This window comes from Sceloporus occidentalis, unplaced genomic scaffold, assembly GCF_023333645.1.
Source record: "Sceloporus occidentalis isolate IW3139 unplaced genomic scaffold, rSceOcc1.0.p SCAF_3, whole genome shotgun sequence".
Classification (NCBI taxonomy): domain Eukaryota; kingdom Metazoa; phylum Chordata; class Lepidosauria; order Squamata; family Phrynosomatidae; genus Sceloporus; species Sceloporus occidentalis.
Window position 1 is genome coordinate 54216917 of NW_028316983.1, and position 23935 is coordinate 54240851.

Below are 23935 nucleotides of genomic sequence, written 5' to 3' on the forward strand. Positions count from 1 at the left end.
CTCACATTTGGTTTTGCCCTCACATTACCACATCCAGTTCTGGGCACCACAATTCAAATAGGATGTTGACAAGCTGGAGTGTGTCCAAAGGAGGATGACCAAAATGGTGAAAGTTTAGAAACCATGCCCTGTCAGAAGCAATTTAGGGAGCTAAGTAGGTTTAGCTTGGAGAAGAGAAGGTTAAGAGGTGATATGATAGCCTTGTTTACATATTTGAACAGATGCCATATTGAGGATGGAGGAAGCTTGTTTTCTGCTTCTCCAGAGACTAGGACATGGAGCAGTGGGTGCAAACTACAGGAAAAGAGATTCCGCCTCAATATTAGGAAGAACTTTCTGACAGTAAGAGCTGTTTGACAGTAGAACACAATCCCTCAGAATGTAGTAGAATCTCCTTCTTTCGAGGTTTTCAAACAGAGGCTGGATGGCCATCAGTCGATGGTCCTCTGATTATGTGTTCCTACATGACAGGTGGATGGACTGGTTGTGCCTTGAGGTCTCTTCCAATTCTATGATTCTATGATTCTACCTGGTGGGGGATATATTTATTTTTGTGTAAACTATTTTTGTGAAACAGATGGCGTTCTCTTAGTACATTGTCTGCTGCTCTAGTTCTTGTTGGTTGTCTCAAGAAGCCAAACTGTGGTTTGATTTTTGTTGTTGTTGTTGTTGTTCTTGGTTGATAAAAAGACAAAAGATGCACAAACATTCAGTATGATGGAATGCCATGTCATCTTACTTCTCTTCATGTTATACTTATTTAGCATTGCATTGTGCCCTGACAACCAATGTGAAAGGTACAAACTCTTGGCAATCAGATATTTTTTATCAATTTATGCAAGACAGAGACATTAAACTAGTCAGTGTGGGATGATTATTTTAGAATTGCTCTCATCTTTTATTTTTGTTGTTCTTGGACTTCACAACGTATGTACCTTTTCCTGCTGCAGAAATAAACCTCTATTTTTACTCCTTGTTCACATTGTTTTTAGCTTACTTGCTAATTAGCTTACTTGCTGTTCACCGCTATGAGCTTTGGAATAGCGGTATATAAATAAAACAAATTATTATTATTATTAATCTGTAGTGAAAACTGAGGAGAGAGTAAATCTCTGATATGCTTAATGCTGACTTAATCTCTAAAACACATTTTAATCTCTTTGCAGGACCGAATCAGTGGCTGAGAAGATGCTGACTAATTGGTTTGCTTTTCTTCTCCATAAATTCCTAAAGGTAAAGGGCCAACCACTTACTTCATCCCTCAGCCCATTTCCTTTGTTCCATGTTCCTGGGTTCTGGTTTGAACTCTATTTTGACTTATTAAGTTGCTGCTGCAAGCCAAATCAACAGATAAGGAATATCAGCCAGGGGAAGTAGTGTCACTGGGGGGATACGGAGTGTGTAGACCACACCAGGTGGCACTCCAGAAAGGGGGTGGGGTGAGACCCAGTCAGGTCCTTCTGCACTATCTCACACTGTCTGGGTGTGCATGCACCACTCCTTGTCCCATGCACATGCCACGTTCATCTCTCCCTCCCCCCATGCACCTCCTGGTGCCCCGCACGCATCTGCCTCTCCTTCCCCCCCATGGGCACCACTCCTTCGCACCTGCAGGCAAGAGGGATTCTGCACTGTCCCAAGAAGCCCCACCCACAGAAGTCCCACCCAGTGCAGGAACACTACTGGCCAGGGGAGTATGAAGAGAGGCCAGATCACAACAGCGTGAACAGATGCAGCTTTAATTTTTTGCCTGTCTGAGATTTTGAAGTGTGAGTCTCTCCTGACTGTTCTGCAGCCATGGATTCTGGCTTATTGATGGTGGTGGTCAGAATTCTGTAAAATAATATTAATACTCTGTCAGGACTTCTTTATGAGGAACTAGGATGATTTAAGATTACTGAACAATTATTCCATTAGCATTTGGTCTTCTAGATTACGTTATAAATCTAAAATTTCAGACAGTAGTAAATTTCATACAGTAGTAAACAAAGCAGCATCAAGGGAAACAGATATAAAAGATTACAAGTGGACAAGAGAAGAGGAAAAATAGTATACTAGTTTTCCCAAGCCTGCTGAGTTAAATTCATACCTCATGTACTTTGCAATGCATTCTGCACAGCTAAATATTTCTCTTACATTTGGACATAAGGTGTTATTTATGACCTCAGTCAAATGGTTAGTCTCACTTAGGTGGATCCACTGAATCAGTACAATTTACATAATGGTTGAATCAGTGGGTCTACTGTAGTTGAGACTAACAGTTGGGTGCAGTTCTATGGTTAATTCAGATGGATGGAGAATACAAATGCCCATTCTAATTGTCAACAGTTGTCCCAGTTTGGCAGGGACAGTTTCAGTCTTCTCAAGTCCCATTTTTAAGCTTCTTTTAAAATGTCTCATTTATCTGTTTGTTTGTTATAAATTTGTATCACCTCCCAGCCCACAAGGGCTCTGAAGGCGGTGAACCCTGCCCCCCTTTATCCTCAAATTACTTCAATTGCTGCAAACTGAGTTCAAAGTAAAAAAAAAAAGTAGTTTGCACTCAATTAATTCAGCAGGAGGGAAAGTACAAGAAAGAACAGTCTTGCCCTTTTCAGTAGGCTCAGAGAAAAGCAACCTCTCCTAACATATGTTCTTCCTCATTAATAACTTTTGCCATCTTGATCACACTCTGATGTTGCTAGCCCACACATGTCCTACTTTTCATTTTTGAAATTTTGGAAGATATGTGTCAGTTAGGGTTGGCAGATCTCAGGGCCCAGTCCTAAGTCTCTGGTTTTCATGGCCGTTTCCAGGCAGAAGAAACAGATGTAGGACTTTACCGCATTGCCCCCTGGGACATGATGGGGGTGTGATGAAAGAGAGTGGGATGAGAACAGAATGGGTGCTATCATCCATTCTACTGCACAGCAGAACGCCGACACCCGAAGTTCCCTTTGTGTTCTGGATCCATCCCAGAAGAGGCGATTTTCAGGAAAGCTTCTAAACAGTTCCTGAAAATCGCCTCCTCTGGGATGGGTCCGGAACACAATAGGAACTTCCGGCAGCGGTGGCAGCATTCTGTTGTGCGGTAGAATGGGTGATAACACCCATTCTGTTTTCATTCCACTCCCTTTCATCACGCCCTCATAATGTCCCAGGGGGTAATACGGTAAGGTCTGTAAATTCACCAGTTTGGGTGGCCTCATCTCTGTGCAAACTCCACTAGTAGACCAGCAGCATGCCACTCTAGTAGTGTTTGCAAGGCTTAATGGATTGGTTATTGCAACTCACAAAGACTCTCCAGGAAGTTTGTGTTTTTATTTAGTCTGCATCCTCCTCCCTTCTTAATCATTGTGGTGCCAGTGCTTACCCTCTGTTCTGTTCTTCATCCACCTTTTGACTAGGAGCGAGTAGGCTAGATTAACTGTTCCTTGTTCCATCTACGTAAGGATGTGAGGAGGTATGATCTCTTCATTTCACCTTGATCTGGAAAGATTTCTTTCACAATTTCCGAACAGGAAAATGCGTTCAATTTCTCTTGTTCTCAGTCTCTTTCTTTTGTACTTTCTCTGAATGAAAATCTGTGAATGACTGTGGTTGGTACTTAATGCATAATTATTAATGATATAACAGGAGGTCATACCTAGGACTCAGATTTTGGCCTAGAAATCTCAAGGCCTGGGACAATCCTGAGCTGGGAACCCTAGTGTCAACCCATTTGATTTTGTGGCATTCTACAATGCTGAAAGACTTTTATACCCTTTCTATAATATGTGTTGTAATTATTGCTTATGTGGCCTCTTCACTGTACATTATGCTTTTCAGAGCTCCCCGGGTGTAAAAATAGAAAATAGTCTGTCTTCAAGGAGCACACAATCTAAACTTTAAAAAATGTGGGAAACAGAAAAAAGAAGAAGACAACAGTAGGAAAGGATAAATATGAAAAAAGTGCAATATGCTTGAAATCTGAAACATGGATTAAGGGGAAAAACCAAAGGCCTTGTGAAAAAGACAAATTTTGAGGAGTGTGTTGATGCAGCAGAGATACATGATCAGAAAAGGGGCTCTATGCATGCACAGGAAACAAGAGAAAATGTGTGGAGTCATGTTGGAAGGCAAAAGACCTTTTGTTAGGTGAAGGTGGTCTGAAGGTGGAAAATTTATGGAAAAGAAGAGAACAAGGAAGAAAGGCCTATAGTAGGATGGGGCAAGGCCATGGAAACCTTTAAAGGGGAGGACAAATAGCTTACGCTAGATACGGAATAAAACAGGAAGGCAGTGGAGGGCTATGGAAGGGTTATAACGTGTTCTGAGTTCTTAGATCGATAAATAATTTTGTCAAGAGAGTTTTATAGATATGGAAGAAGAATGACAAGTAAAAGAAGAAGATCAAGAAGAAGAATGCAGCAATCACATTAGCCACCTCACTGTAACCAGTGTTATATTCAGAGAGTTCAGAAGGAAATGGTGAATATTTGTAATATCACAGAATACAGTGTATCACAGCTTTGGGGTTGTTTAAATGTGAGCAGCAAAGAAAACAGAAAAATCAAAGATTCTATATTTGCTATAATGGCTTATTTTTTCTTGAATTTCATAGTTGTTTAGAGGAATACAGTCTCTGTAAATGTTTAATATTTAATGCTATGTTATGTTGCATTTTAACTGGCTGACCGTTCAGGGAGGTGATGCAATGAAAATGTCATTACAACTCATAATAAATACATCCTTTCAGGATGGGATCTTTCCATCTTCACTAAAACAAGCTATAGTGAAACCGATATTGAAAAAGCTCTCCCTAGATCCCCAGTTGAGAAACAATTACAGACCTGTCTCCCTTTTACCATTCTTGGGCAAGGTGATCAAGAGGGCAGTCACCGCCCAACTCCAAGCAGCCTTGGACGAAGCTGATTATCTGGACCCATTTCAAACTGGCTTCAGAGCGAGATACAGAGTTGAGACGGCCATGGTTGCCTTAGTCGATGATTTCCATCTGGGCATCGACAGGGGAAGTGTGACCCTGTTGGTGCTCTTGGACATCTCAGCGGCCTTCGATACCATTGACCACGGTATCCTTCTGGAATGCCTGAGGGAGTTAGGTATTGGGGGCACTGCGCTACAGTGGTTCCGTTCCTACCTCTCAGGCAGATTCCAGATGGTGATGCTGGGAGACAGCTGCTCCTCAAAGAGAGATATGACATCTGGTGTCCCTCAAGGTGCCATTCTGTCCCCCATGCTATATAACATTTACATGAAGCTGCTGGGAGAGATCACCGGAGTCATGGAGCACGGTGTTATCAGTATCCTGATGACACCCAGATCTATCTCTCTATGTCTCCAACTGATACAGTGACTAAAGTTGGCATCTCTCCTCTGGAAGCCTGCCTGGGGTCAGTAATGGGCTGGATGAGGGAAAAGTAACTCAGGCTGAATCCAGTAAAAACGGAGGTACTCGTGATAGGCACCCCAAGTCCAGGGATGGAGATTTGTCACCCAGTCCTGGATGGGGTCACGCTTACCCCTAAGGACAAAGTTCGCAGCTTGGGAGTACTCCTGGACCCATCCCTATAGTTATCATCTCAAGTGGATGCAATGGTCAGGAGTGCTTGGTACCAGCTTTAGCTGATACGCCAACTGCGTCCCTACCTGGACCGAAAGGACCTTGAAATGGTGGTACACGCACTAGTAATCTCTCACATAGACTTCTGTAATGCGCTCTACATGGGGCTACCTTTGTACCAGGTTCAGAAGCTTCAATTAATTCAAAATGAAGCAGCCAGACTGATCACTGGAACTTCCAGGTCAGATCATATAACACCTGTCCTAAAATCCTTACACTGGCTGCCAATTCGCTTCTGGGCGCAATACAAAGTGTTGGTTGTTACCTTTAAAGCCCTACATGGCTTGGGCCCGAGTTACTTGAGGAAACGCCTCTCCCTACACAATCCGCCCCGCACCCTCAGGACAACAGGGAAGAATCTGTTAGACTACCCAAAGGTCAGACTAACAGTTACTTCCGAAAGAGCATATACAGCTAGGGCCCCCAGGTTATGGAACAATCTGCCGGAGGAGATCCGTCTCATCCCAACCCTAGATGCCTTTAAGAAGGCACTAAAGACAGATCTCTTCCAGCGGGCATACCCACCTGACCTTCTATAAAGAACTTTAGGAAACCCCACTTCCGGTCATAACAGCATAACTGAGCGCTGCCCTGCGATTACTGTAATTGAAATTTTTATACTTTGTGATATTTTTATGATATGTATTTTAGACATGGTTATCTGTATGGAGATTTTTGGTTGTAATCCCACTTCAATCTTTTGGGAGAAGCGGGAAAATACAAATAAACTTATTATTATTATTATTATTATTATTATTATTATTATTATTATGTTGCTTTTTCTCCTCACAAAATGTTGCAAAAAACAAACTTACATTCATCTAGAAACTGTGGCTGTTTCTATATCACATTACATAATCTGTAGGTACCAAAAATGTGTCAGCTCAGCTCAACCCACATCATTTATGAGGGTAGATTAATTAAAGATCAGCAGAGTTGTGTAGACATTTTAAAACTGAGCATGTTTGCCACCTATTGTCTGTCTTGGAGAACTTCTGTCTTTATTAATGTGGGAATTGTCCTGTGTTCTGCATCCAACAGGAATGTGCTGGAGAGCCACTCTTCATGTTGTACTGTGCCATCAAGCAACAGATGGAGAAAGGGCCAATTGATGCTATTACAGGGGAGGCCCGTTATTCCCTAAGTGAGGACAAGTTGATCCGGCAGCAGATTGAGTACAAAACTCTAGTGAGTGGGTGCCTTCTCTAAACAGCCATTAGCTGTCATGGGGAACATGCAAAGTACTTGTCAACCAGGGCTGGGCATGGATTAAACTGGAAAGTTATGTGAAATGTTTTATCCTCTGTGAGTCCCTCTGTATAATGGTGGATCTTCTCAAAGATAATCATTGTATAATGAAAATTCTGAGCATGTATACAGCCAGAGAGGCCTCCTGGGAAACAATGAGGGGGCCAGCTGACAGGAATGCCTTGCTGGGGAGAAATAAAAATAGAGAATTGGTTTTTATAATATTTTAGTTGATACATGAATTTCATTGGTAGGTCTTTCCCTGTCCATTACATTAGCTGGCTTGCAGTACAGATTTACCAGGACTCCTGGAACATTTCTGGTTGCCTCCTCCTTGGATCAGTATACAGTGCCCAATGTTCTACTCCATTTCCACCTGTGGAAGGAATGTCCCAATAATCCCAGATCTGCCCTACCTATTGGAGATAGAATAGGGCTCTGATATGCTCCACAAATTAGTATTGTTGTGGTTTACAATTATTTCCAAATATTCCTAAGATCAAGGTGGCAAACATGGCTCTTTCCCCCCACCAATGCTCAAATTAACCCTGTGAGAAAAAGACAGGCTCATAACCCTGTTTAAATATTTGAAGGGATGTCATATTGAGGAGGGAACAAGCTTGTTTTCTGATGCTCCAGAGAACAGGACCCGGAACAATGGATGCAAGCTCCAGGAAAAGAGATTCCACCTCAACATTAAGAGGAATTTCCTGGCAGTAAGGGTTGTTCAAAAGTGGAACACACTCCCTTGGAGTGTGGTTTAGTCTCCCTCCTTGGAGGTTGTTAAACAGAGGCTGGATGGCATCTGTCAGGGATGCTTTGATTGTGAGGTTCCTCCATGGCATGGGGTTGAACTGCAGTCTCTTCCAACTCTATGATTCTATGATTCTAGAACATGGATCTGCCAAATCCCTGACCAACATTATAATCATTACATACTACTGCCTGGCTCTCCTCCTGTCTTCTCTGTTACTAACACACATACCCATGCACACACTGAAAAGGATAATAAATATTAGTGGAAATAACTTTTAGCTGTACCAGTTAGTTCATAACTTTACTTTAAGTACTGTGGCTGCTTTGGTTCCATGATTTATTGGCTCTTTATGTGAGTTGATTCATGTTTACTGGCTTTATCCACTTGTGTAAGTTATAACCACACCTATAAGATTTGTGCATGTATATGTGTTGAACTGTTCTGAAAATATCCCCTGATACTGCCAGGTCTGCATCTCTACATCCTTTCTGTGTTGTCCAAAATTATTCTCCCATTTTAAAATATATTAAGGTTCAGGAACGAGATATTTATGGGAACAACATTGTTAATAACATATCCAGTTTATGGTGCAAAGTATTATGGCTACACACAGATAGTTTCCTTCATGATATTTTCTGAATTCAGTTTAATATTCACATTCATTTTTCTTTATAGATCTTGAATTGTGTGAATCCTGACAATGAGAACAGTCCTGAGATTCCTGTGAAGGTGCTGAACTGTGACACCATCACTCAAGTCAAAGAGAAGATTCTGGATGCAGTATATAAAAATGTTCCATACTCACAAAGGCCACGAGCTGTCGACATGGACCTGGGTAGGAACATCCTTGTTTAGAGAGATTTGTAGATGGCCTTGACATGTGCCTTTCAGAAGTTTATCATAGTCAAAGAGAATAATTTTTGACTGCAAAAATGACATCGAGTTATGTACCACCTTTAAGGCTAACAAATTTATTATAACAAGGCTTTTTGTGGAGTATAATCCATTTCATCAGATGCATAGTATAAAATGTTAGATGCCCAGAGCAAACTTTTTTAGTTTTATATACCTGCAGTATTCTTCCTTACCACATTTCCTGTGTAAAGCAGTAACATGGGAACTCAATATTTTATACAAAAAGAGCTTGTATCTATTTGTATTGTGATATATATAATTCTAGGGATGTTATTACTGTAGCCCAAGGCTGGTCCAGTCCTTTGCAATGTTCTCAGTGAATGTGATATCAGGTCCTCCTTCCTCCACCACTCCTAAACAGTGTGGCCTTTGGATATTAACTCATTAGGTTGCCTTATCTTCTAGACCCCCCTTAGTAAGCACTTTGCATAGGTTAGAAAAGGCAGCTCAAGCAATATGGCCCCAAACTCTTGGGATTAGTTTCACCTCACCTACTGTCCACCTTTCGTATCTACAGGGGATCCATTCCACACATACACAGACACACGAATAAGGAAAAATATGTGACCTTGATTCTCATTGTCCTCAATAGCAGATGTGACATGTGAAGTGCACACAACCCCATTGAAAGCAACAGGGCTTGCCATCCGTAGATGCTTAAATCCATGGAGGGCAAGCCCATGGATATCAAGGATCCACTGTATAAGGAACCAATCTGCATTAGCATCAGCCATTGGGTTTGCTCAGGAATTAGGAGAATAATATTTTAATCCGTTATTTCTTCCTTAAAAATCAGCATTTCAGAGAAGTGCTAATATTTGTGCTTTTGACACTGACTGTCTTACATGCTTTTTTTCCCTTGCAGAGTGGCGCCAGGGCCGAATAGCACGTGTGGTTCTTCAGGATGAAGACATAACTACCAAGATTGAAGGTGACTGGAAGCGACTAAACACCTTGATTCATTATCAGGTGAGTGAGCAAAACCTAGCATGAAGCCCACAGAAGCCAACTAAATGGAAGACAGTGGGGGAAACCTCACTAAAAGCCCAGAAATGTAATTCTTCAGCATCTCTTCTTAACAAGACAGGCAGGAAGAGTCACAGTCTTTTGATAAAACAGATAGTTCAATGTGTTCAGATATTAAAGGAGAAAATAGCCTTGACATACATCTCACAGCAACAAGCAGAGCTGAAAATTGACTAAATTAAAAATGTCAGCTGTGCTCATAAGACAGACAGCATATTGCTGAGCTCTCAGCACTAAGGGGCCAATATAGTAATTGGCATGCTAGAAACCTAGGTCTGGAGTGCAACAGAGGAGTGTGTTGTCAAAGAAGAGGCTGTAGGCTGAAGATTATGCAGCTGGAGTCATAGCCATAACCAGAATATCAGGCTGTATGGGCATTTTTTTTTCTACCAGTTCAAATACAAACCTATATTACAGCCACTTTTAGGAAAACTGCCCCATTTTGTATGCCATTGATCACATCCATTCATATTGTGACTATCTGACCTCAATTCTATACCACAGAAACAGTCTGCCAAAGAGGCAATGAAGAAAGTATTACACTGTAGTCCATTTGCTATACCATGCAACCAAAGGCTTCACCTGTTTTTTTTTAAAGAGGTAACAGATCTACCAGTATGAATTGCAGATCTATCAGTTGGAGATGCAACACAATGAATTCTCAGCCTGGCCCTTTTTTCTAATTATTCTAATTATTCACCAGAAACTAATGAAAAATTGACAGTGGCATAGCCAGATGCTTGGAATTTAATTCAGGAAAAGCATCTTGATTTTTATCAGGTTTGCATTATGTGAGAGATTTAATGGAATTATTATTAGTCCCTTGTGGTCCAAAATTATATGATTCTTACAAAATTTTTGGATGCAGTATCTTCTGGAGTAGAAAAGATTTTCTCATCATTGTGTCTTTTGGATTCCCCCACACCCATCCTATCACTTTCTGTTAAATTTAGTTAACCACACAACTATGCATTGGAATAAGTCAGGCAGTGATAGTTATCTGGTATCTACATTGTAAACACCATCACATCACTTATTTTATCAGGTAGCAGGGGTGTACAATTATGTTTATGCACATGAAAACATGGGTGTAAAGAAGAGAAAAGAGAGCCCAAATTTTAAACATCAGAAGTGTTTTTTAGCTGCAGGAAATGGTCTTCAGCACAATGAGCAGGGATTAAGCATTGGACTATGACTCTGGAGAGCAGGGTTTGAATCCACACTCAACCATGAAAACACATTAGGTGACCTTGGGCAAGTCACACTTTTTCATCCTCAGATGATGGCAATGGCAAATGCCCTTTGAAGAAACATGCCAACAAACCCCTGTGATAGGTTTGCCTTAGGGTCGCCATAAATTGGCAACAACTCGATCCCTGTCCTTCATGGCTAGCAGCTCAGGGGGGAACAGCTGTAACTATTATGTTACGCCGTATAATTAATTTATCTTTCAGGGAAGGGCGGTTTCCATCCAGTCTAAAATTGGCCACTGTAAAACCTTTGTTAAAAAAGCCCTCCCTAGACCCCCTGATTCGAAATAACTATCAGCCTGTCTCACTGCTGCCTTTTTTAGGGAAGGTGGTCGAGAGGGCGGTTGCCTTCCAGCTTCAAGCGATCTTGGATGAAACGGATTTTCTAGACCCATTTCAAACTGGCTTCCGGGCGGGCTATGGAGTTGAGACTGCCATGGTCGCCCTAGTCGATGATCTCCATCTGGGCATGGACAGGAGTAGCGTGTCCCTGTTAGTGCTTTTGGACATCTCAGTGGCTTTCGATACCACTGACCATGGTATCCTTCTGGAATGCCTGAGGGAGTTAGGTATCGGGGGCACTGCGCTCCAGTGGTTCCATTTCTACCTCTCGGGTAGATTCCAGATGGTGCAGCTGGGGGACTGTTGTTCCAATAGGAGGTCACTTACATCTGGCGTCCTTCAAGGAGCAATTTTGTCCCCCATGCTATTTAACATTTACATGAAACCGCTAGGAGAGATCATCCGGAGACACGGGGCGCGGTGTTATCAGTACGCTGATGACACCCAAATATGTTTCTCTGTGTCTCCGACTGATGCAGTGACTAGGGACAGCATCTCTCCTCTAAATGCCTGTCTGGAGTTGGTAATGGGCTGGATGAGGGAAAACAGACTCAGTCTGAATCCAGAGAAAACGGAAGTACTCGTGATAGGTTCTCCAGGCCCGGGAAAGGAGATTTACCCACCTGTCCTGAATGGGGTCACGCTCCCCCTGAAGGACTCAGTTCACAGTCTGGGGGTGCTTCTGGACTCATCGCTCCACCTTACATCTCAGGTGGATGCGACAGTCAGGAGCACCTGTTACCAGCTTCAGCTGATACGCCAGCTGCGACCCTACCTGGGCTGGGAGGACCTTGAAACTGTGGTGCATGCTCTGTCTCGGCCCCGCAGATTTGAAACTCTCTTCCCGACGAGCTCCACTCTGTTACCTCCCTTGACCTGTTTAGGAAGAAACTTAAGACCTATCTCTTCCAACAGGCTTTCCCCCATGTGTCTTGACATCTGTTCCCCATCATATATGCTGCTTTCCAGCTAGTTCTGTCTTTTGGCTATGGTTTTTATTCTCTGTGGTTTTATTGTGTTTTTAATTTTGGAATGTTTTTATGATGTTTATATACTGTTGTCCAAATTCTATAATGCTTTATATCCTTGTTGTAACCCGCTTTGATTTCCTTTGGAAAAGCAGGCTATAAATAAACAGTATTATTATTATTATTATTATTATTATTATTAACTTGAAGGCAAGCAACACACACACCAGGTGCCCCACTGCCCCTTCCCTAAGCTCGTATAATTTGTAAAGGCTATCATTATTGCTATTTCTGAACAATTTCTGAGAACAAGCAAAACCCCCAAACATCTCCTTTTTCATAGTGAAGTTATACATCTTCCTTGGATTACCATCTTGCTTTGTGTTGGCACTAGTCTTCCTATTAATTCTTATTACTATTGGACATTATGTGCCATAGTACACTGTGCTTCTGAGATAACCATGTGCCCTAAAAACCAGACAGATGAGCACATGGCAGATTTATGGGAGATCATAAATGAAGTTGCTAACACATTCCTTTCAACAGGAGTATTGTTCACTTAAATATGGCAACTGGCTTATATGCATGTAGATTTAAACTTGGGTAATACAAAAGGCCTGGCAGGAACATGCTACTCTGCAATATTCAACAACATTTATTATTAATTTTGCCAAATTTGTGTAGTCCAAGTGTTGAATGTATATTTAATTCTTTACCCATGGTCCATGTGGATTTGTCCATGTAAAGTACAGTAGGCCCTCCATATCTGTGGACTTGCCATCCGTGGATTCCAGCATCCACAGATGGCAAGTCTATGGGTGGAGGGGATGGCAGAGGAGGAAAAGAAGGATAGAGGAGGAAGAGGCAGGAGCGGAGATTGAGGACAATGGCACTTTGCCACCCTGGCCACCCAAAGCCCACCTCACTGTTTCACCGCATCAGAAGGCAAGAGGTTGCCCCTTCCTCCTCTTCCTGTTCACCCACCACCTCTTCCTCCTCCCTCCTCCTCTACCCTGACTGCACCTTCATCCTCCTCTTCCTCCATCCTCCTCTTCTTGCCCAGGAGCAACTCCACCACCACCCCCTCCTCCTCCTTTTCCCTGCCAATACTTCTGTCTTGCTCTTCCTCCTTCCTCCATCCTCCTCCAGTGAAGCAGCGAGGTAGGCTTTGGGTGGCCAGAATAGTGAAGTGCCATTGTCCCCAGTGGTGCTGTGGCTGCATGGCCGCGCCACCATTGAGGTCAATAGGACTTGAGCATCCATAGATTTTGGCATCCACGGGGGTATCCAGAATAGATCCCCTGTGGATACCAAGGGCTCACTGTACTGTGTTGTGGTTCAAAGGTACATGCATGAATCCAGTGCAATTTTAAGTATGTTTTGCTCAGAAGTATCTTTCTCTCAGAAGTAATAAGCTCAATTTAGCTAAATGAGACACTTCCTTACATTGTAGTCCTATGTGTGCTTTTCCTACTTTAGGTAAACTATTCTACTACTACAGGTAAACTATTCTTACTTGCTTTTAGTGCTAATTCTCTGTCCATTGCAGGTATACCTGGGGCCACAGATACTATCAATGTCATATATAAAAACCATTTATTTATCTTCAGTCAGCAAACAAGTCAGCCAGGCTCTTAGATACAGCTCCTGGCATCCTCTGCAACCCTTGGCAATACAATAACCCCATTTCCCCAAAGGACTGAGCCTTGTAATGTGTGCAAATGACATTGTCCAGACAAGAATTGCATGGCAGAGGAATTCAATGAATTTTCAATTGCAGGTGCTGATTAGGGTGAAATAGAGAATGCATCAGACTGAGAGTATACTTAACCCTTGTCAAGATAGGGCTCGCTTACCACCAGTGAACCAATGGTTTGGAATATTTGACAGGTGAGGGGTGGATTAAACCCGAGGGTAGTTGAACATTTCACAACTGCTTCAAGTTTTCTTGTGAAAAAAGAAAGATGTTCTTACAAAGGAATCTGTTGATGAGTCTCTCTCATCTGGCTTTAGCCAGTTTCTCTACTAGATTGGTTTCAGACTGTCCCAATAATGTGGAAGAGTGCTGTAATGGTTGTTGGTACAACTATATTTCATAAAGCTAAGCAGGATTTGATTTTTCCAGCATTAGGGAGAGAAGACTGAGAAACTCCATGTATGTTGTCATGAGTTCCTCAGAGAAAGGGGAAGATGCAAATGAGGCAAACAAATACTTAAAATTGTTTTGCCTTTAATTCCAGCCTGGGCTGTCTCTAAGGGCTGGAACAGACAAGCAGGCAACCCACATTTTCCAAATGTGGGTTGAGCCTACACAGCCTTCTTCCAAGGCAGTCCAAATAAGCACAGGCCAGCTGCATAGTGCAGCATCAAGCTGTGCCACTGGCTAAAACTTTTTTGTTACCTCCCCACCATATATGTGCACTGTCACACAAACACACCACCTGTGACCTCCAAGTACCTCTCATATCCTGCTCAGATGCAATCCCATTGCATGACTGCCCATTTGATCAGCCACATAGTAACATTTGTGATGCTCCACCCATACTAGGCATCGGCACATTGGTGTGTGAATAATGAACTGGCAAAGCACAATCATGGAGGCCTCCCTACATACCCCCCTGTTGGACTGTCTGGTTTGTATAATTACATCCATTGGAGTTGTCATACTTTCATTTCTTTGCATTGTTGAAGTCCTGTACTCATGTCATGGTGTTTATTTGCAGCTGTAAAAATGCATATTTTCAGCCTTGAGTCAGACTATCCCATCTTCTTTTTGCTCTGGTTTTAACTCGGAGCATGGCTTTCATCTAAACAGCCTGCCTTAAGAGCAGCTGGAAAACACTTTACTTTGCCCATCTGTTTCATCCCTAAGAGAATGGGAATATTTTACTGTTCCACCCAAAGGCCCTGAAATCTAGCTATGTGCATTATATTGTTTGTTGTTTTGTTTTCTACTTAGTTTCATTTAACTGATTGAAAGTTCACTCAAACACATACTCATTTTCCACAGGTCCCTAATTACTTGTTATTGCCTTCCAGAAGAGATATTGGAATTTCTTAGGGATTTAATCTTGAAGAACCCATTTTCATTCCCCTCCCTCTCACTGCAAATTAGTGGCTGTAATCCAAGAGTAATAGTACCAGGAACTTTGCCAGACATGGGCTATGAAGTACTAGTCCAGATATCTGACTTGTTTTCAGTCAGATCCATTCATTGTCTTGTAACTGCATTTTTCTATCCACTAAATGGGACAGCCCGATTCATCAGGCCAGCCCAGTTGGCGAGGGGAGGGAGGTGTCCTGTCTGTGGCAGCTTCCTCCTCCGGCTGAGCACTGGGGCCATTCCTGGGCCAGGATTGGTCTTCCGGGCCTTTGTGGGCAGGACATCCGGTGGCTGCTGGGAGACTACATGTACCAGCAGCCTCTGCAGCCAGAAGTCTCTCCCCCAGGCATGGTCAGGGGCCTCCCTGATTGATTGGGAGGCCAGGGGAAGGCGGGACTTCTGCCCTCCCCTCTTGCTATTCGTTATTTGGCCTATTTAAGGCAACGTGGCTTGGGCGGTTGCCATTCCAGCCTGGTTCTCCCCACACTCCCACCCTTTACTTGGTTTGAGGTTTGTGATTGCTGTCACAACTTTCCAGGGGTGGTAGCATGGGCTGTGAATCTGGAGGGTATGGTTTCCAGTGCTGCAGAGCACTGGACTGGGAGTCCCACAGGGACTTAGAGGTGCTAGGAGTGAGAAGGTGTTGCCATTATGGGGGCATCTCCTGATCAGCGTCCCTCGGTGACAAAGGGGCAAAGATGCGGACATGTCGGTTAACCCCTTCTGTCATCCCAGGGCCTGGCCGTGATGGGCAACATGGTTCATCGAGCAACAGGTGGGTTGATTGATGCCATATCCAGACCCATGCATGTGGACCAACCCTACTTGTCAGCTGTATTCAATAAAGTTGTGGCTTTTTCTTCCAATTATGTGTCTTGGAAGGTTATCGCATGGGGGAAAAAACGTTCCCCGATGCGTTCTAACGAGCACGAGCGCAGGCACGCACGGAGCGTGATGGGAACCTGATGGGTCCCAGAATGCTAGTTTACCGCACGGCGGAACGCCGCCATCACCGCCGGGCGTTCCCACCGGGTTCCCAATGTCCTCCAGGAAGCGCCATTTCTGGGGTCAGTTTCAAAAGCTTTCCCAGAATGGCGCCTCCTGGAACACATTGGGAACCCGATGGGAACGCCCGGCGGCGATGGCGGCATTCCGTGCGGTAAACTAGCATTCTGGGGCCCATCGGGTTCCCATCACACTCCTTGCGCGCCTGCACTCGTGCTCGTTAGAACGCATCGGGGAACGTTTTTTCCCCCATGCGATAACCTTCTCTGTGTTTCCTTCTGGCGATGTCTTCCCCCCTTTCCACCAACTAGACTTATTTCACTCCTACCCAACCTGTCCTTCTCAGTAAGAGCATCAGTACACGCCTTCTTTTGTCAAGCCCTGGTGGCGCAGTGGTTAAATGCCTGTACTGCAGCCATTCACTCAAAACCACAAGGTTGCGAGTTCAAGACCAGCAAAAGGGCCCAAGCTCGACTCAGGCTTGCATCCTTCCGAGGTCGCTAAAATGAGTACCCAGACTGTTGGGGGCTAATTAGCTTACTTGCTAATTAGCTTACTTGCTGTTCACCGCTATGATCTTTGGAATAGCGGTATATAAATAAAACAAATTATTATTATTATTATTAAAATACTATAAGGTTTGGACTTAGGAACACTGGTGCTGTATTGTTAGAAAATCCCTTATACTGTGGCTTTATACCTGTTTCAGCCTATCTCTGTTGAACATTCTGCTCAACGCTGTTTCCCAAAGTCTCTGAAAATATGCCCCATAACATTACCATTGTGAGGCAGAGTCTGTATGCTAAACAAAACACACAATACATTCAGCATTCCCCCTTTATTTTGAAGCAAATGTCTGCTTTAGAAATCTAGCATTCTTCATTCACATCTATTGCTGCTGGCATAGACTTGCAGGAGACCCTCATTTAGCCACCCACTTAGCTCAGAACTCTTCTTGGAAATTTCCCCAGCAGACCTTTTTACTGATTCCCATCCACTCATAAAACCAAATTTAAATGCTGTTTGCAGTTTCAGCCAGCAACATATATTGACTCAGCCAAGATCATTTACCTTGTTGTTGTTAAAAAAAATCCATGCTAAATTATCCTGGCTGAGTTGATATAAGTTGCTGGCTTATTATTATTATTATTATTATTATTATTATTATTGCTACTGCTGCTACTGCTGCTACGGCTGCTACGGCTGCTACGGCTGCTACTGCTACTTGCTATTTTCCATGGTTTTCATTTAAATTAAAAGGAAATGTTTCTTCTGTCCCAGCTGCAGAAGCTTGGGTATTCAAGTTATTGATCAGTTTTCAAGCACTTCTTTGTGTCTTTTAGTTTAGATGAAAAGCAAGGACATAAATACATTTATGAATACATATACACTTACATACCAGGGCTAGTATATGTAAATGCTAGCATGGGAAACAATGTACTTTTGTGGTACATCTACAGAAAAAACAAACTAAAGAATAGATGGAAATTGTACTACCCTACAGATATTCATAGAATCATAGAATCATAGAGTTGGAAGAGACCACTAGGACCATCCAGTCCAACCCCCTGCCATGCAGGAAATCCAAATCAAAGCATCCCTGACAGATGGCCATCCAGCCTCTGCTTAAAGACCTCCAAAGAAGGAGACTCCATCACCCTCCGAGGGAGTGCATTCCACTGTCGAACAGCCCTTACTGTCAGGAAGTTCCTCCTAATGTTGAGGTGGAATCTCTTTTCCTGTAGCTTGCATCCATTGTTCCGGGTTCTGTTCTCTGGAGCAGAAGAAAACAAGCTTGTTCCCTCCTCAATATGACATCCCTTCAAATATTTAAATAGTGCTATCATATCACCTCTTAACCTTCTTTTCTCCAGGCTAAACATCCCCAGCTCCCTAAGTCGTTCCTCATAGGACATGGTTTCCAGACCCTTCACCATTTTTGTCGCCCTCCTTTGGACACGCTCCAGTTTCTCAATGTCCTTTCTGAATTGTGGCGCCCAGAACTGGATAATGTTGAACTGCAACTCTTATAGTCCCCACCATTGACTATGCTGGCTACAGATGCTGGGAATTATAGTCCAACAATATCAGGGTTGTACACATCCCCCCTCCCCCCACCCCGGAGTAGAAAATCATCAAGAAAGAGCAAATAAAGCATCCTTAGGGAGTTCCAGAGCCTAGGCAACACCACTGAGGAGGCTCCAACCCTTGTCTCTCAGTTCATAGTTCAACTGGGAGCAGGCAGAAATTGGAAATCAATAATCAGATATGTTCAAATGATACAATGTCAGTGATGCTATGTCAGTTGCCTATTAGAAATGGTTCAGGAACTTCAGCTAGTACAGAATATGGTCACGCAAGACCAAGTTGGTGCAAAGTGGTCAAATGATGTGACACCTTTATTTCACTAGTTGCAGTGATTGCCATTATGCTTCCAAGTTAATTTAGAGTGGTATTGTTAACTTTTAATCTTTAAACAGTTCAGAAACAAGCTCTCTGAAGAACTATTTGTACCTCCATCATTCTGTCAATACACTGAGGTTATTGGCCAAAGCCTTACTGATTTCTGTGCCTTTCAGAACAATATAACTTACATGCATAAGGAGCAGGGCTTTTTAAGTGGCTGCATCGCAGTTAAAAAACCCTAGTTGTTGTTGTTGTTGAATTGCCTTCATGTCGATCTCGACCCATGGCAACCCTGCTGATGAGGCATTCCCAAGATTCCCTGTCCTCCACTGTTCCGCCAAACACCTGCAAACTCATGCTCATAATCTTTTTAATAGGACCCATCCATCTAGCATGCAACCTTCCTCTCTTTCTACTTCCCTCCACCTTTCTAAGCATTATTGTTTTTTTCCAGTGATTTATGTCTTATGATGTGTCCAAAGTACAGCATTTTAAGTTTTGTCATCTTGGCTTTTAGGGAGATTTCTGGCCTGATCTGCTCTATGACCCACTTGTTTGTCTTTTTGGCTATCCATGGAATCCTCAGCACTCTTCTCCAGCCCCACATCTCAGATGAATTGTTTTTCTTCCTATCTTCTTTTTTAACTGTCCAGTTCTCACATCCATAAATGGTAATAGGGGATACAATGGTTTGTATGAGTCTAACTTTTGTGCTGAGTTGTATATCTTTGCATTTTAAAATCTTTTTCAGTTCTTTCATAACTACCCTCCCCATTCTCAATCTTTTTCTGATTGCCTGGCTGCAGTCCCCATTCCTATCAATGTTTGATCCCAGATATAAGAACTCTTTTACTATTTCTATTTCCTCATTGTCTAGTTTGAATTTATGTAAGTTCTCCATGGTCATTATTTTTGTTTTCTTTATATTCAACAATAAGGCTGCCTTTGCACTTTCTTCCTTGATCTTCGTTAATAATTGTTCAAGGCCTGTGAGGCTTTCTGCTAGTATTATGGTGTTGTCAGTATATCTCAGATTGTTGGTATTCTTTCCTTCTATTTTTGCTTCTCCTTCTTCTGTGTCCAAGTCTGCTTTTCTTATAATATGTTCTGCATATAAGTTGAACAGGTAGGGTGATAACAGGTAGGCTTTGTCTGACCCCTTTGCCAATTAAGAACCATTCTGTTTCTCCCTGCTCTATTCTCACAGTAGCCTTTTGTCCTGAGTACAGATTCGTCATTAAGTCTGTCAGATGTGATGGCACTCCCATGTCTTTAAGGGCGTTCCATAGACTTTCATGATCTATGCAGTCAAAGGCTTTCCTGTTGTCTATAAATCACATGCTGATTTTCTTTTGGAATTCCTTGGTTTGCTCCCACCATTGTATGTTTGCAGTGTGGTCCCTAATGTCTCTTCCTTTCCTGAACCCTGCTTGGACCTCTGGGATTTCTCTCTCCATGTATGGTTGGAGCCTATGTTGCAGAATTTTGAGCATAATTTTACTTGCGTGGGAGATCAGTGCTATGGATCCTATAGTTGCTACAGTCTTTTGTGTCTCCTGTTTATAGTGGATGGGGATGTATATTGATTGTTTCCAAACTGTTGGTCAGCATTTTGTTTTCTTTTTCTGTTGACATATGTATGTTGGTTAGCACTAGAGTTGACTCTGTCAATGTGGACTGCAGCAGTTTGATGGGAATATCATCTGTTCCCAGAGACTTGTTTTTTGCTATTTCTCTAATTGCAGCTTCCACCTCACTTTTTAGAATTTGGAGTTCATCTTCATATGACTCTTAATTCCAAGGCCAGTTATCAGGTGGGTTAAATCAGGCCAATGCTTTACAAGTGCTTCAGAAGAGCCCTAAACACATTGGCTTTTTGTGACACTTTTGTGGGGCTATTTAATGGAACTTGTTTTAGTGTGTGATTGATTTTCATGTTTGAATTTGATTAGTTTTAGTCCTACTATTTGGATTTTATTAGTTATTGAATTGTTAATTGACTTTTAATTGTGCATTATTGATGTTTTATAGATTCTTTAAGCCCTCCCAAGGGGTTTCTGTAAGCCATCTTGGGGGGGGGGGTTGTACAATGAGCATCCATAAATAGAACATCATAAACAGGTAACTGTTTTTGACCCCACAGGGAAACTGAATACTCTCACACTTTTGAAAACAAAAGTGGTTCACAGTTCTTGAAATTTTAAGGCAGTTAGAGATGTGGAGTGGAGGGATAGAATCAATATTGGGAAAAAATAGTTGAACGACTTACCCAGTGGCGGACAGTTCTGTAGATAAGGGCACAACTGTACTGTTTTTCACTATTTGATTTGTTGTCATGAGCTCACTGAGCCCTCCACATTTGTATGGCACAGTGGAGGGTACCAGTCTTTTAATCAGCACGGGGTTCAGATGTATTAAAAAGGAACCATTTATAAAAGGTCACCAAACAGTAAGAAAGTATTCATCACCATTTTCCAGTTGGTGCCTATAATTACCACAGAGAACTCAGTATGCAGCAAATGGGTCCTATTTTCCTAGGAATAAAAGTGTTGCAATTATTATCAAGAGAAAAAAAATGTTTCCTCTTTGCAACAAGGATGCTTCTAAGAAAGATGTGATATGTTCAGGCTCACTCACCCCCATATATGAAGACTGCCACTATTTGATAAACTGGAACAGATCCTTTGTCAGTAGGGTAATCTTTGTTCTAGTTTGACACAAATCGCTAGCATAAGCTAATCCCATTAACTTCTGTTCAGTTAGAAAATTTCATTGATGGTTATTTGATCTCGGGTTACTATGAGATCATGGTAAAAGTCACCTTATTCTATATGTATAATGTTCTCTTACTTTGTACTTTGTCACATTTCTGTTTTGGATGAAGTACGAGGAAGAATAATTTGTGCATTTGGGGTGAGAGTAGAAAGAATGCAATGACTGATGACAAGTCCTGTAATACTACAGATGTTTTATCCTGGATGAACAGCATGGAAACCTAGATACAGGTTGTTCAAGCTAGATATGCTCTTGGTTTGCCAGTTGATGCTACTATACAGTCGGCCCTTCTTATACACGGATTTTTTATACACGGATTCAAGCATACACGGTTTGAAAATGTTCCAAAAACGTATAAATTTACCTTGATTCTCCATTTTTTATTAGGGACACCATTTTGCTATGTCATTATATTTAATGGGACTTGAGCATACACGGATTTTGTTATACACGGGAGATCTTGGAACCAAACCCCAGCGTATAACAAGGGTCCACTGTACAAATATGGCCTAAGAATTCCTGTCCATAGTATAAGCTTTCCTACTACCACCACCAGCAGGAATGCCACCACAAGTCATTTCTGACTTCCACTTTTGATAACCTTAAGTCAGATGTAACTGTTTTGAGATACTTCCAAGATTCTTGATATAACTAGGGAAAGTCTTTCTATGCTGGAAGCATTTTCAGGTATAAAAATCATACTGTTGGAAGCAGTCCCATCATATAATTCTTCTGAGGAGACAAAAAAAAATCTAGCATTTTGTTCAAAACACAAAGTGCTTTACATTTCAAGATGCGAAGCGTTTTCCCATTTATCATTGCAACTACTCTACAAAGTGGGTAAAGCTGAAAGATCATGACTTTCCTGCATTCACTCTTTGATCTTCACAGCTAAGCAGGGTTTGGGCTTTTATCTGTCTGTCTAAACCCAGGTTTTGCCTACAGATCAAAATGCAGACATGTGGCCCTGGGTTTACAGACTGGTATAATATAATACATATGCAGGCTAAGGTTTGCAAATCCATCTCAACTGTTATTAAAGGGAGTGGAGAAGTGAGGATTTTCACAAGTAGCTAAATGACTAAAACACACAAATTCCCTTCACTTCAAAAATCCCAGCTTCCATTTAAAATGATTGGAAATAAGAATATCCAAATCCTTTTGGTAATGTGAAAAGTGTTTGTGTTAGTCTATATCTGAGGCTTATCACCAATACTGCCAGTACCATATAAAGAGTTTAACTGCCTTTTTTTCTTTTCCCATGTGATACCCACCCCTATGTGGGGTAATGTGTAATGTTATATACATGTATTCAGGAGCAACTGCCTAGAACATGTATTTCAGGGATGCTAGTGTTTAGCTGTGCTTTTCATTTGTTCTTTCCAACTGTTCTTGCTCCAACTGACAGTAATAGCTGTTTCTATTACATGAGCCTGAAAAAGAAATAATTTGCTGCCAAATGTGCACAATCCTTTCCTAGTATGTACCAGATTGTTTAGAAGCCCAGCTCAAGATTGTTTAAGCTGCAGAGAGCATCTGGCCTTCCTCAACACAATTCTCATCTAAGAGACACTTTACCACACATTAGTCAGAGGTTTGCAGGGGTTTTGTCCAACACATTTTCTTTTTAAATGCCCCGGGAACATTTTTAGATATCAGAATTAGATTAGAACAGGCTACCCGATCACCATGATACATGGTGTGATAACCTTCATATTAGTAACCTCTGCAGCAGGACCCCTGGTGATGCAGAGTGTGACTTGCCCACAGTCATCCAGGGTTTAAATGCCTGTACTGCAGCCACTCACTCACAAACCACAAGGTTATAAATTCAATCCCAGCCAGGGGCTCAGGGTCAACTCAGATTAGCATGTTTTCCAAGGTCATCAAAATGAGTACCCAGCTTGTTGGGGGCAATTAGCTTACAGTTGTAAACTGCTTAGAGACTGCTTAGGGTGGTATGAAGCAGTATATAACCCACTTGGAATCCCACTGTGGGAGAAAGGCAGGATATAAATCCTAGAAATAAATAAAATAACTAAATATAAATGAAGCTGCTATTGTTAATTGCTATTGCAGCAATAATACACAAAGGTCAGCTTTTGAATTTGTTGAATGGTACTTCAACAAACTGATCAGAATAAGTCCCACACTTTGAAGATTCTCATCAGTCCAGCTTTCTCTTCATCACAGTTTTCTGACACACATTTTGGAAAATTTTATGAATATTTTTGAATACCATTTTCATCCCCACAGTACAATAATATCCAGGACAGGTTGCAATCCCAACTTCAAGTTAGCTTTCCCACAAACTAACACTCTGTATATATGTTTGCATGTACGTATTTTATATCCAACCTAGTTGCACAGAGGAAGCAGCATCATAGGGCTGCATTGCAGCTCTTATGATGCCGCAAAAAAGAAGCTGTTCTAAGCAGCTTCTTCCTAGCAGTGGATCATTGGCGCAGCCACTACACGGCTGCACCAAGGATCCTCTTTAGTGCTGGGGTGCAGTGGGCACCTAAGGTGCAAGGGCAC

General features: G+C 42.1%; 1 protein-coding gene across 2 annotated transcripts in view; it reads left to right on the forward strand.

Annotated features, from left to right (window-relative positions):
- The window catches only part of PLXNA2 (plexin A2), a 586503-nt gene that overhangs the window by 533186 nt on the left and 29382 nt on the right, over nt 1-23935 (forward strand). For both annotated transcript variants that reach the window (XM_089514441.1, XM_089514442.1), the window contains 4 exons: nt 1167-1233; nt 6644-6790; nt 8283-8442; nt 9388-9491. In XM_089514441.1, coding sequence (XP_089370567.1) covers nt 1167-1233; nt 6644-6790; nt 8283-8442; nt 9388-9491 — 478 coding nt within the window. The remainder of the gene's footprint in view (nt 1-1166; nt 1234-6643; nt 6791-8282; nt 8443-9387; nt 9492-23935) is intronic.